Below are 16,388 nucleotides of genomic sequence, written 5' to 3' on the forward strand. Positions count from 1 at the left end.
GTATTCCCAGCTCTCACTGCACCCTTGTCTTCATGGGTTTTTGAGGCTGTGGGATACTGACGCTTAGTCAGGGTCAATACTTGTCCTTGTAGGACTGTAATCTCATCCGCGAGAGATCCCTGGTTTTTGAGTGCATCTTGCAAGTCTCTTCTCAGGGAATTTATCTGCGCACTTTGCTTTCTCTGAGTCTGTATCAGTGTCTCCTTCATATTCTGGAGCTCTGTAATTTTTGTCGTCAAGGTTGCCACTGGGTCTGTTTTCTCCTTGGTGTACTGACTCAAGGGAATGGAACAGTCTCTCTGTCTCTCCAGCTCTTGCTCTAGTTTCTGAGCCTTCTCATGCTCCCTCTCATACAGAGTCACCTGGTATCGAAGCTCCGCCTCCAATGATGCTCTGGTAACATTCAGCATGGCCTTTAGCTACTCATACTGCTCTGTGGGGACGTACTGGGTATTCAGACGTTCCTTCGGTGCTTGTACCTCTTTAGCAGCCTGCAGCTTTTCTTCCTGCAGCGTTTGCTGCTTCTCCTCAGCATACTGGAGGTGTGTACGCAGACCTTGCAGTTGGTTCTGCAGTCGGTGCTCTGCTTCAAACTTTTCCTTGACTTCTTCTGTCAACTGAAAATTTTCTTCTTTCAGTTTTAAGTTTAAGTTGAAGTCTGACGCTTGCTTGGGGATAATCGGTGCAGTGCTAACATACCTGAATGTATTATAACTAGATTGCTAGGTGTAATCTCTCATTAGGTATGCTGAATGTGTGGTTGCTAGGTAAAAAAAAAAACTTCTGTTTGCTTTACACAATTTACTTGCTAGGTACAGTCCCTCCGCTTCAGCAACAGAATTTGGTTTTCTGCCTGAGTTCAGTAATTTTCAGTCTCATCTTTGGGTATTATGTCATTCACACTTCACACTTTGGGTGTCTGTTTTTGCTCCCAAGATATATATAGGCAGACTTTTTTACTTGCAGAAAAAAAAACATTCTTTGCAGTGGACTATTTCTTTCATTCCCGGCAGGGTGACTCAACACTCAGCAATTGGCTTTGAAAAACCTTTTACACAGTTCAACAATCCCTTTTCCCCCTATAGGGCAATTTTACACTCAGCATTTGTTTGCTAAAAATTCCCCTGCTTCAGCACAGTCTTGTATGAATTTTCACACTTTTCTGCATATACTCCATTCACAGCTGGTAGCCCTATGCGGTGTGGCAACCTTTATTTGCAAAATCAGTACCACTCGTGGGTCACCATCTGGATTCACTGCTTCAGCGAAACTTTTGAAAACAACAAACACCTATCCCTTTTTAAGGGTGACTCACTTCTTGAACCCTGACTATGGCTGGAAGGCAAAACCCCTATTTCAATGACCATATTACACTTTGTGATAGGCAAATAAGGTTTAGTATTGAATCCCAGACAGTAAATAAACAGAGACTGTGACTTGTATACTTGCTAAATATATACTGAGTCCAAATTCTATGAATATTGTTAGGTTCTCCGATAAGCCCTCAGGTTAGCTGGCCTGTTCCTCAATGCACCAATCTTGCTAACCTGCGCTGTATAGGCGTGAATATAAAAGCAGTGATACCAGTGAGTGAATATATATATATATATGAATATATCTGTACTCACTAATTGTAGGCGTCTTCTTGAACCGTCCGCATGCTTCAATCTTGTAAATGTCCATAGATCCGAAATTGAGAGACGATGCACAGCGTGGGAACAAAGATTAGCTGGACTGCTTGTAACTGGTACAAAAAATCCTTTAATAGCGGCACATAGACACAGCAAGGAAAAAGAACCCCCTCTGACGCGTTTCACGCCACTAGTGCGCTTTATCACAGAGTAATTGACATACAAACACTCATACTTAAGTACCCACGGTTCCCTCGTTCCGTAGCCAATAGAAAACAAATAAATCTGAAGCCACCCCACAGCTGAGGTATTCGTGACCTCCTTCATCTGTAATCATAGGTGGGGGCAGCCTTCCACGGACGGAGAAATCGTGGGTATGCAAACGCTAACACTGATTTGATGCGGGCTGTCACTTTAGTAAACTATCATAGTACATGCATATGAATTGGAACTAAGTCCCGTCCCCAATATTCACTTGAACAACAAATAATAAAACAACAGTAGTTGAAAATTAAAAGCAATCCCTTGCTGATGTTGGAATTTAGTTTCAAAGTAAATTATAACATTACTTAAGTAAATATCTGAAATCCCAAACCGGACCACTTGTTTAGAGCCGCATACCTGAATAACTAGCACATTACATTCAGACCTTATACATATATGCAGACTATATACATACAGACTATATACATACTACTCATATATGATGGAAATAGAGTCTCCAGACACACTTCACCCAATGCAGCAACATGCACACAGGCTGTTACCATTTCCGAGGTAGAAATTAAGATCTAACCTTATAAAAAAACTCCAATAGTATACATGGTACCATTGTATATAACTGTCTATGGATTATTTAAACATTATTGAAATCACAAAGTGAACAACAGCTATTCACTACCACACTTTCTGGTCTGGCTGTGTATAAAAAATATTCCTTTACAATTGATTTTTTTCTATCCAAACATACTTGTTTCAACAACGTATCTATAAACTGTTACCAGTTCAAAGGCAGCAGCTGAGATATAGCCCCGTAGGAGTCTAACAATAAACACGGTAACATTGTATGTGGCTGTCTATGCATTAGTTAAGCATTGTAGGAATCCCATTTTTGGCCAGAAGGTTGCACTCCTATCCTTTCCCATAAATAAATCTCACTTCATAACATGTTATTCTGTAAATAAATTACAATTTATTTTATCTCTTGCTTTGCTCAATCAAAGGGTCTGGGTATTTTGGTGTTAAAAGCATTGGTCTCCCATGACAGGCAGGAAGGCCGGATACCAGGAGGTTACATTAATTGAGACAGAACTTTCGATGTATGCACTATTTTCAGCGGGTACTTGCAAAGAGAAGACAGAGTATAAGCCTAAAAATGCTGGAAAATGCTTTCATACGGCACAGGCGGCTTCTTTACCATTAGCACTACTTATTAATATGACCCTTATTTTCATTAACTCATTTCGGGTGAAAATAAGTTATTTTACATGTATTAATCTCTGGAAAATGGTGAAGCTAGTGTGCTTTAGTACGTGAGCGGATGAAAAATCACAATGTAATTAAAAATACTGTAAAGTCGCAACCACCCGCACACTCCCAATCCTGTTCCAAAGAGTCGTCAGGACTCAATATGTTCTCAACATCATGCAGAGTACCTACTGCACCGACACACTTTATTCGAGCAAATACCCGGTATGTACCTGGCAGATACCTGGAATGCGCCGCTCCTCACCTCTGACAAGCCCCGTTGCATTTGCCTTCCCAGCCTGGGTTCATGCCTGGCTGACGGGCGGCTGATCTGTTAAATGATAATGATTAGGATTTAATAGGCTGCAATGCTTCGCGTGTCTACCAGATGGCATAAATTCATGAATTGTAATGCAGTATATATATATGTACTGTGCAGTATTGCAGCCAGCGGGAATAAAATGCTTCAATCCCTGCCGGAAAATAACTCAATGCACTCGGGCAGAAAACAGTCACAAACCTCAATACACCCGGGTATACCCGAATTCGTGGGACTAGCCGAGCTCGAATAAAGTGTGTCGCCAGTGTACATACAGTTAGGTCCGGAAAGAATTGGACACTGACACAATTTTCATAATTTTGTATGCCACCACAATGGATTTGAAATGAAACAACCGAGATGCAATAGAAGTGCAGACTTTCAGCTTTAATTCAAGGGGTTGAACAAAAATATCGTATGAAACGTTTAGGAATTGCAACCATTTTCATACACAGTCCCCTTATTTCAGGTGCTCAAATGTAATTGCACAAATGAACACAATCATAAATAAAATGTTCATTTTTAATACTTTGGCGAGAATCCTTTGCAGGCAATGACTGCTTGAAGTCTGGAACTCATGGACATCACCAAACGCTGGGTTTCCTCCTTTTTGATGTTTTGCCACGCCTTTACTGCAGCTGTCTTCAGTTGTTGTTTGTTCGTGGGTCTTTCTGCCTTAAGTTTTGTCTTCAGCAAGTGAAATGCATGCTCGATCGGGTTGAGATCAGGTGATTGACTCGGCCATTGCAGAATATTCCACTTCTTTGTCTTAAAAAAACTCCTGGGTTGCTTTCGCAGTATGTTTTGTGTCATTGTCCAAAGAACTTCTCTGAATTTGGCTGAATCTGAACAGACAATATATCTCTATACACTTAAGAATTCATCCGGCTGCTTCTATCTTCTGTCAATCATCAATAAACACTAGTGACCCAGTGCCATTGGAAGCCATGCATGCCCATGCCATCACACTGGCTCCACCGTGTTTTACAGATGATGTGGTATGCTTCGGATCATAAGCCGTTCCAAGCCTTCTCCATACTTTTTTCTTCCCCTCATTCTGGTACAGGTTGATCTTAGTTTCATCTGTCCAAAGAATCCTGTTTCAGAACTGGGATGGCTTTTTTAGATATTGTTTGGCAAAGTCTAATCTGGCCTTTCTATTCTTGAGGCTTATGAATGGTTTGCACCTTGTGGTGAACCCTCTGTATTTGCTCTCGCGAAGTCTTCTCTTTATGGTAGACTTGGATAATGATATGCCTACCTCCTGGAGAGTGTTCTTCACTTGGCTGGATGTTGTTAAGTAATTTTTCTTTACCATGGAAAGGATCCTACGATCATCCACCACTGTTGTCTTCCGTGGACGTCCAGGCCTTTTTGTGTTGCAGAGCTCACCAGTGCGTTCTTGTTTTCTCAGATTGTACCAAACTGTTGATTTGGCCGCTCCTAATGTTCCTGCTATCTCTCTGATGGGTTTTTTTTTTTTTTTGCAGCCTAAGGATGCCATGTTTCACTTGCATTGAGAGCTCCTTTGACTGCATGTTGTGAGTTCACAGCAACAGCTTCCAAATGCGAATGCCACACCTGGAATCAACTCCAGACCTTTTACCTGCTTAATTGATGATGAAATAACGAAGGAGTAGCCCACACCTGCCCATGAAACAGCGTTTGAGTCAATTGTCCAATTACTTTTGGTCCCTTGAAAAAGAGGGGGCTACATATTAAAGAGATGTAATTCCTAAAACCTTTTTCCAATTTGGATGTGAATACCCTCAAATTAAAGCTGGTAGACTGCACTTAAAGCCCATATTCATTATTTAACTGTAACTTGAATTTATTTTGGTAAACAGCCGAAATAACTAAACTTGTATCAGTGTCCAATTATTTCCGGACCTAACTGTATATACCTACATTCATGTATATACCTATAACAGTATCTACACATCAGGGCTCATTTACAATGCCGTTTATAATTACAGTACAGACTACATGATAACATAATGTGTGTGTGTGTGTGATGTTAGCAGAGACCGGCTATACCCAGAGGGAGCTTTACAAGCCGCCGTCCCTTGGTATTGTGGGACCCACGTATAATATATATATGACACTTGTTTAATCTGTTGTTTTTGTGCCAGCTGTTTTGTTGTTATTATAATTGTAGTTTTGTTTATTCACAGCAAGCCGGCCCCGCTGTACCTGAACCGCCCCCACAGGGAGTATTGCTCAGCAGCACGCCTTTCACATGCCCAGAAGGTTTGCTGGTAAGAATTGCAGATTTCATTCCCACACCTTGGCTATGTGTGCATCAGTACAATTGTCACTCTGCATGTGTTTCCTTACGGGTGGGCAGAGGGGGAGAGCACTTCTTCTATTTGGTTCATCGATGTGTGTAAATATAAATATTAAACGTTTGAGTTATGCCATGCGTCTTTGTCAGGGAAGCCATTTAGTTCCTGCATCACATTGTCTCAATCCTTTGCTGCAAAGGATACTTGGACAGAAAGTACGGTGATTGTTCCTTTCACATATGGAGGAGGGATTGAGAAGGACTAATATTCTTTACCCGATCAGGACAATATTGAACTGGTTGTTGCAGACCAGTAGTAAGGATACAAATCAGGGCTTTATTGATATGGTACAGAAAGAGGATTGTGATGACCTGGGGTTGAAGAGGTTACTTTGAAGGCTGGTCATAGGTTGAATTTAATGAACATGTCTTTAACATCCTGTACTATGTAACTGGTGAATATCTGGTGCTGAGAAGGTTGGCTGACAGGCATGAGATGTGACAATCTGGCCAGGAACCCTCTTTACATGGCATGTAACTCTCCGTTCCCGGCTCCCGGGGTTTACACCCATGTCGATGTTAGTGCTGCTCAGGATGCATTACCTTAGTCAGGGTGCGGGCTCCGTGCAGGCCGGCCGCTGGTATACAATAATGGGTGCTAGGAACTGGCTTCATTTAAACCAGCAGTTTATTATCGGGCATGTACAGTCTCACATGTAATATATAGAGGTTAGCTTGTGTAACGGATTTTCTGGCCTGACCTGACCCACCCAATCTCACATTGGCCCCTGTGGTCTAACCAGTCCCCATTACACGTCGTGTCTGGTGGTGCACCTGTTGGCAACAGGACTCCTGAGTCTCCCGCTTGATGTTGTGTGGGGAATGCCAACCCAGACAGGCAGCTGAGGTAGTATGCTTGAGTCCTACCTATATCCAGTGCAGCGCCACCACCTCATTAGGATCTCTGCGTCCGCAAGGGGATGGTTCTGATGAGGAACTCCTTCTTGGTGGTGTCATCCACTGTTGAGTAATTCCACACTCACACAGTGGGATTATCTTTGAACAGGGCATCTTTATTGCTTGGTGGTATGGGCAAGCTGCCCCTCACAGCTAGCAGCTTAGCCGCTCATTCCTTTGCTGCACTCCATTAGGAAGGTTCCTTCTCCTCTAATAGAGTTGCTCTCCACCTCTCCCCATAGGGAGATTCACCAGCTTGTCTGTCTCTCTGCTCAGAGCTGCACAGACTCACAGCTATTGCATCAGACACTACAACACTGTTGCAGACCTCCACATGACTCTCCTGAACAGAGTCAAACACCAACAGACTGAACTAACTTTAGGAAGTGCTGTGCAATATATCAGCTTCCAGAAAGACCCACCTCTTCTCTGTGTCACTAACAGGGGACACAGACAGGCTGTCACTTCCTTTGCTACTATCTTACACAACACCAGGGGTTGAGGGCAAACCTCCATTATGACTACTGGCAATCCTGCATACTTACCAGGTTTACTGCCAGCATGAGAAAGAGATATGTACACCAATTTTACACATGGCTACACTTGTATTCCCAGAAACATGTCCTTGGCTTATGCGGTGTGCGCGGCTTCCCGAGCTGCCCAAGCTGGGCCCGCTGGGTATGGCCTGAGGCTTTGTATAGCCTGGTCTGTTTATACAATCCCTCTGCTATTTAGCGCTAGCATTGCTCCATATCCACGGAGCCCCTGTCAGCCTAGTACTACTCCCTCTGGGATTGGACCCCTCTCTTCAGGGTGGCATGACACTGGGTGGCTTCCTGGCTGAGAGCCAGCAATGGCCCCGTCTGTGGGGTGGGTCCCACAATACCAAGGGACTGCGGCTTGTGAAGCTCCCTCGTGGTATAGCCGGTCTCTCCTAACATCTTTGGAATAATGCCAGACCACCGTGGTGGGACTTCCATAACGATTCACAATGAGATCCCCCTTCTTATGCTCCTCTGGGGATCTGATCTTCCAGAAGCTTTCTCCTCCCCCCCCTCCCACCCCCACCCACCCCCTTCTAAATATCACTGTATCCGGGCAGAAAGGGGGAGGGGATGTATGAGTGCATCCGTAGCCCTGTGACTTTCCGTGTGTAAAGATAACACTACTCTGTGCTAGTAATTTAAATTGGTTCTAAAATCTACAGATAACATCAAAGGACACGAAGCCCTACTAATGGTATATTCAGTATAGGTATTAGAATGTACTTGTGTGGGCTTTCTGGGGTAGCATATATATTTTCCCAGCAGGTTATTAGGGACCTCTAATAAAACTTCTATATACGGTATGTATATTGTAATCACATACAGTACAGTATGTCTTGGTAAATGTTCCTATAAATAAAATGCATTAGTCTTTGTGTGAATGCATGTTATAACTCTGTTACCCATTATTCTTTGTATGGATGCATGTTATAACTCTGTTACCCATTATTCTTTGTGTGAATGCATGTTATAACTCTGTTACCCATTATTCTTTGTGTGAATGCATGTTATAACTCTGTTACCCATTATTCTTTGTATGGATGCATGTTATAGCTCTGTTACCCATTATTCTTTGTATGAATGCATGTTATAGCTCTGTTACCCACTATTCTTTGTATGGATGCATGTTATAGCTCTGTTACCCATTATTCTTTGTATGAATGCATGTTATAGCTCTGTTACCCACTATTCTTTGTATGGATGCATGTTATAGCTCTGTTACCCATTAGTCTTTGTATGAATGCATGTTATAACTCTGTTACCCACTATTCTTTGTGTGAATGCATGTTATAACTCTGTTACCCATTATTCTTTGTGTGAATGCATGTTATAACTCTGTTACCCATTATTCTTTGTGTGAATGCATGTTATAACTCTGTTACCCATTATTCTTTGTATGGATGCATGTTATAGCTCTGTTACCCATTATTCTTTGTATGAATGCATGTTATAGCTCTGTTACCCACTATTCTTTGTATGGATGCATGTTATAGCTCTGTTACCCACTATTCTTTGTATGGATGCATGTTATAGCTCTGTTACCCACTATTCTTTGTATGGATGCATGTTATAGCTCTGTTACCCATTAGTCTTTGTATGAATGCATGTTATAACTCTGTTACCCATTATTCTTTGTATGGATGCATGTTATAGCTCTGTTACCCATTATTCTTTGTATGAATGCATGTTATAGCTCTGTTACCCACTATTCTTTGTATGGATGCATGTTATAGCTCTGTTACCCATTAGTCTTTGTATGAATGCATGTTATAACTCTGTTACCCATTATTCTTTGTGTGAATGCATGTTATAACTCTGTTACCCATTATTCTTTGTATGAATGCATGTTATAGCTCTGTTACCCATTAGTCTTTGTATGGATGCATGTTATAGCTCTGTTACCCATTATTCTTTCTGTTTTCTGTGCAAAGTGTTAACGTGAGTCATGTTATTTTGCTGCGATCACAGTGGGATTTATCACCTGTCTGCATGTCGCCTACGGACGAAGAACTGATCCCGAATGCAAGTGGTCCGTTCGTACACACAAGTGAACTCGCTCCGTGCTCCGCGCTCGCTGGGGAAGAGCGCCCTCGGGATAAGGTTTGTGCTGACTTCCTTTCCCGGGGATTACTGCTCTTGAGCAGCAATGTGCTGCCATGTCATATACACAGAGGGACACACACTCCCTGTGCCATGTCATATACACAGAGGGACACACACTCCCTGCGCCATGTCATATACACAGAGGGACACACACTCCCTGTGCCATGTCATATACACAGAGGGACACACACTCCCTGTGCCATGTCATATACACAGAGGGACACACACTCCCTGCACCATGTCATATACACAGAGGGACACAAACCCCCTGTGCCATGTCATATACAGAGGGACACACACTCCCTGTGCCATGTCATATACACAGAGGGACACACACTCCCTGTGCCAGGTCATATACACAGAGGGACACACACTCCCTGTGCCATGTCATATACACAGAGGGACACACACTCCCTGTGCCATGTCATATACAGAGGGACACACACTCCCTGTGCCAGGTCATATACACAGAGGGACACACACTCCCTGTGCCATGTCATATACACAGAGGGACACACACTCCCTGTGCCATGTCATATACACAGAGGGACACATATTCCCTGTGCCATGTCATATACACAGAGGGACACACACTCCCTGTGCCATGTCATATACACAGAGAGACACACACTCCCTGTGCCATGTCATATACACAGAGGGACACACACTCCCTGTGCCATTTCATATACACAGAGGGACACACACTCCCTGCGCCATGTCATATACACAGAGGGACACACACTCCCTGTGCCAGGTCATATACACAGAGGGACACACACTCCCTGTGCCATGTCATATACACAGAGGGATACACTCCCTGTGCCATGTCATATACACAGAGGGACACACACTCCCTGTGCCATGTCATATACACAGAGGGACACACACTCCCTGTGCCATGTCATATACACAGAGGGACACACACTCCGTGTGCCATGTCATATACACAGAGGGACACACACTTCCTGTGTCATGTCATATACACGAAGGGACACACACTCCCTGTGCCATGTCATACACAGAGGGACACACACTCCCTGTGCCAGGTCATATACACAGAGGGACACACACTCCCTGTGCCATGTCATATACACAGAGGGACACACACTCCCTGTGCCATGTCATATACACAGAGGGACACACACTCCCTGCACCATGTCATATACACAGAGAGACACACACTCCCTGTGCCATGTCATATACACAGAGGGACACACACTTCCTGTGTCATGTCATATACACAAAGGGACACACACTCCCTGTGCCATGTCATACACAGAGGGACACACACTCCCTGTGCCAGGTCATATACACAGAGGGACACACACTCCCTGTGCCATGTCATATACACCGAGGGACACACACTCCCTGTGCCATGTCATATACACAGAGGGACACACACTCCCTGTGCCATGTCATATACACAGAGGGACACACACTCCCTGTGCCATGTCATATACACAGAGGGACACACACTCCCTGTGCCAGGTCATATACACAGAGGGACACACACTCCCTGTGCCAGGTCATATACACAGAGGGACACACACTCCCTGTGCCATGTCATATACACAGAGGGACACACACTCCCTGTGCCATGTCATATACACAGAGGGACACACACTCCCTGTGCCATGTCATATACACAGAGGGACACACACTCCCTGTGCCATGTCATATACACAGAGGGACACACACTCCCTGTGCCATGTCATATACACAGAGGGACACACACTCCCTGCGCCATGTCATATACACAGAGGGACACACACTCCCTGTGCCAGGTCATATACACAGAGGGACACACACTCCCTGTGCCATGTCATATACACAGAGGGATACACTCCCTGTGCCATGTCATATACACAGAGGGACACACACTCCCTGTGCCATGTCATATACACAGAGGGACACACACTCCCTGTGCCATGTCATATACACAGAAGGACACACACTCCCTTACACAGAGGGACACACACTCCATGTGCCATGTCATATACACAGAGGGACACACACTCCGTGTGCCATGTCATATACACAGAGGGACACACACTCCCTGTGCCATGTCATATACACAGAGGGACATACACTCCCTGTGCCATGTCATATACACAGAGGGACACACACTCCCTGTGCCATGTCATATACACAGAGGGACACACACTCCCTGTGCCATGTCATATACACAGAGGGACACACACTCCCTGTGCCATGTCATATACACAGAGGGACACACACTCCCTGTGCCATGTCATATACACAGAAGGACACACACTCCCTTACACAGAGGGACACACACTCCATGTGCCATGTCATATACACAGAGGGACACACACTCCGTGTGCCATGTCATATACACAGAGGGACACACACTTCCTGTGTCATGTCATATACACAGAGGGACACACACTCCCTGTGCCATGTCATATACACAGAGGGACACACAATCCCTGTGCCATGTCATATACACAGAGGGACACACACTCCCTGTGCCAGGTCATATACACAGAGGGACACACACTCCCTGTGCCATGTCATATACACAAAGGGACACACACTCCCTGTGCCATGTCATATACACAGAGGGACACACACTCCCTGTGCCATGTCATATACACAGAGGGACACACACTCCCTGTGCCATGTCATATACACAGAGGGACACACACTCCCTGTGCCATGTCATATACACAGAGGGACACACACTCCCTGTGCCATGTCATATACACAGAGGGACACACACTCCCTGTGCCATGTCATATACACAGAGGGACACACACTCCCTGTGCCATGTCATATACACAGAGGGACACACACTCCCTGTGCCATGTCATATACACAGAGGGACACAAACCCCCTGTGCCATGTCATATACAGAGGGACACAAACCCCCTGTGCCATGTCATATACACAGAGGGACACACACTCCCTGTGCCAGGTCATATACACAGAGGGACACACACTCCCTGTGCCATGTCATATACACAGAGGGATACACTCCCTGTGCCATGTCATATACACAGAGGGACACACACTCCCTGTGCCATGTCATATACACAGAGAGACACACACTCCCTGTGCCATGTCATATACACAGAGGGACACACACTCCCTGTGCCATGTCATATACACAGAGGGACACACACTCCCTGCGCCATGTCATATACACAGAGGGACACACACTCCCTGTGCCAGGTCATATACACAGAGGGACACACACTCCCTGTGCCATGTCATATACACAGAGGGATACACTCCCTGTGCCATGTCATATACACAGAGGGACACACACTCCCTGTGCCATGTCATATACACAGAGGGACACACACTCCCTGTGCCATGTCATATACACAGAGGGACACACACTCCGTGTGCCATGTCATATACACAGAGGGACACACACTTCCTGTGTCATGTCATATACACGAAGGGACACACACTCCCTGTGCCATGTCATACACAGAGGGACACACACTCCCTGTGCCAGGTCATATACACAGAGGGACACACACTCCCTGTGCCATGTCATATACACAGAGGGACACACACTCCCTGTGCCATGTCATATACACAGAGGGACACACACTCCCTGCACCATGTCATATACACAGAGAGACACACACTCCCTGTGCCATGTCATATACACAGAGGGACACACACTTCCTGTGTCATGTCATATACACAAAGGGACACACACTCCCTGTGCCATGTCATACACAGAGGGACACACACTCCCTGTGCCAGGTCATATACACAGAGGGACACACACTCCCTGTGCCATGTCATATACACAGAGGGATTCACTCCCTGTGCCATGTCATATACACAGAGGGACACACACTCCCTGTGCCATGTCATATACACAGAGGGACACACACTCCCTGTGCCATGTCATATACACAGAAGGACACACACTCCCTTACACAGAGGGACACACACTCCATGTGCCATGTCATATACACAGAGGGACACACACTCCGTGTGCCATGTCATATACACAGAGGGACACACACTCCCTGTGCCATGTCATATACACAGAGGGACACACACTCCCTGTGCCATGTCATACACACAGAGGGACACACACTCCCTGTGCCATGTCATATACACAGAGGGACACACACTCCCTGTGCCATGTCATATACACAGAGGGACACACACTCCCTGTGCCATGTCATATACACAGAAGGACACACACTCCCTTACACAGAGGGACACACACTCCATGTACCATGTCATATACACAGAGGGACACACACTCCGTGTGCCATGTCATATACACAGAGGGACACACACTTCCTGTGTCATGTCATATACACAGAGGGACACATACTCCCTGTGCCATGTCATATACACAGAGGGACACACACTCCCTGTGCCATGTCATATACACAGAGGGACACACACTCCCTGTGCCAGGTCATATACACAGAGGGACACACACTCCCTGTGCCATGTCATATACACAAAGGGACACACACTCCCTGTGCCATGTCATATACACAGAGGGACACACACTCCCTGTGCCATGTCATATACACAGAGGGACACACACTCCCTGTGCCATGTCATATACACAGAGGGACACACACTCCCTGTGCCATGTCATATACACAGAGGGACACACACTCCCTGTGCCATGTCATATACACAGAGGGACACACACTCCCTGTGCCATGTCATATACACAGAGGGACACACACTCCCTGTGCCATGTCATATACACAGAGGGACACAAACCCCCTGTGCCATGTCATATACAGAGGGACACAAACCCCCTGTGCCATGTCATATACACAGAGGGACACACACTCCCTGTGCCATGTCATATACACAGAGGGACACACACTCCCTGCGCCATGTCATATACACAGAGGGACACACACTCCCTGTGCCATGTCATATACACAGAGGGACACACACTCCCTGTGCCATGTCATATACACAGAGGGACACACACTCCGTGTGCCATGTCATATACACAGAGGGACACACACTCCGTGTGCCATGTCATATACACAGAGGGACACACACTCCCTGTGCCATGTCATATACACAGAGGGACACACACTCCCTGTGCCATGTCATATACACAGAGGGACACACACTCCCTGTGCCATGTCATATACACAGAGGGACACACACTCCCTGTGCCAGGTCATATACACAGAGGGACACACACTCCCTGTGCCATGTCATATACACAGAGGGATACACTCCCTGTGCCATGTCATATACACAGAGGGACACACACTCCCTGTGCCATGTCATATACACAGAGGGACACACACTCCCTGTGCCATGTCATATACACAGAGGGACACACACTCCGTGTGCCATGTCATATACACAGAGGGACACACACTTCCTGTGTCATGTCATATACACGAAGGGACACACACTCCCTGTGCCATGTCATACACAGAGGGACACACACTCCCTGTGCCAGGTCATATACACAGAGGGACACACACTCCCTGTGCCATGTCATATACACAGAGGGACACACACTCCCTGTGCCATGTCATATACACAGAGGGACACACACTCCCTGCACCATGTCATATACACAGAGAGACACACACTCCCTGTGCCATGTCATATACACAGAGGGACACACACTTCCTGTGTCATGTCATATACACAAAGGGACACACACTCCCTGTGCCATGTCATACACAGAGGGACACACACTCCCTGTGCCTGGTCATATACACAGAGGGACACACACTCCCTGTGCCATGTCATATACACCGAGGGACACACACTCCCTGTGCCATGTCATATACACAGAGGGACACACACTCCCTGTGCCATGTCATATACACAGAGGGACACACACTCCCTGTGCCATGTCATATACACAGAGGGACACACACTCCCTGTGTCAGGTCATATACACAGAGGGACACACACTCCCTGTGCCAGGTCATATACACAGAGGGACACACACTCCCTGTGCCATGTCATATACACAGAGGGACACACACTCCCTGTGCCAGGTCATATACACAGAGGGACACACACTCCCTGTGCCAGGTCATATACACAGAGGGACACACACTCCCTGTGCCAGGTCATATACACAGAGGGACACACACTCCCTGTGCCATGTCATATACACAGAGGGACACACACTCCCTGTGCCATGTCATATACACAGAGGGACACACACTCCCTGTGCCATGTCATATACACAGAGAGACACACACTCCCTGTGCCATGTCATATACACAGAGGGACACACACTCCCTGTGCCATGTCATATACACAGAGGGACACACACTCCCTGCGCCATGTCATATACACAGAGGGACACACACTCCCTGTGCCAGGTCATATACACAGAGGGACACACACTCCCTGTGCCATGTCATATACACAGAGGGATACACTCCCTGTGCCATGTCATATACACAGAGGGACACACACTCCCTGTGCCATGTCATATACACAGAGGGACACACACTCCCTGTGCCATGTCATATACACAGAAGGACACACACTCCCTTACACAGAGGGACACACACTCCATGTGCCATGTCATATACACAGAGGGACACACACTCCGTGTGCCATGTCATATACACAGAGGGACACACACTCCCTGTGCCATGTCATATACACAGAGGGACACACACTCCCTGTGCCATGTCATACACACAGAGGGACACACACTCCCTGTGCCATGTCATATACACAGAGGGACACACACTCCCTGTGCCATGTCATATACACAGAGGGACACACACTCCCTGTGCCATGTCATATACACAGAAGGACACACACTCCCTTACACAGAGGGACACACACTCCATGTACCATGTCATATACACAGAGGGACACACACTCCGTGTGCCATGTCATATACACAGAGGGACACACACGTCCTGTGTCATGTCATATACACAGAGGGACACACACTCCCTGTGCCATGTCATATACACAGAGGGACACACACTCCCTGTGCCATGTCATATACACAGAGGGACACACACTCCCTGTGCCAGGTCATATACACAGAGGGACACACACTCCCTGTGCCATGTCATATACACAGAGGGATACACACTCCCTGTGCC

At 46.1% G+C, this 16,388-nt stretch overlaps 1 protein-coding gene across 1 annotated transcript in view; it reads left to right on the forward strand.

Moving 5' to 3' along the window:
- Positions 1 to 16,388, forward strand: part of MEIKIN (meiotic kinetochore factor) — a 115,624-nt gene that overhangs the window by 33,748 nt on the left and 65,488 nt on the right. The window contains exons 7-8 of the mRNA XM_075594704.1: positions 5,592 to 5,675; positions 9,172 to 9,303. Of these exons, the coding sequence (XP_075450819.1) occupies positions 5,592 to 5,675; positions 9,172 to 9,303 (216 nt within the window). The remainder of the gene's footprint in view (positions 1 to 5,591; positions 5,676 to 9,171; positions 9,304 to 16,388) is intronic.

This window comes from Ascaphus truei, chromosome 4 (assembly GCF_040206685.1).
Source record: "Ascaphus truei isolate aAscTru1 chromosome 4, aAscTru1.hap1, whole genome shotgun sequence".
NCBI lineage: Eukaryota > Metazoa > Chordata > Amphibia > Anura > Ascaphidae > Ascaphus > Ascaphus truei.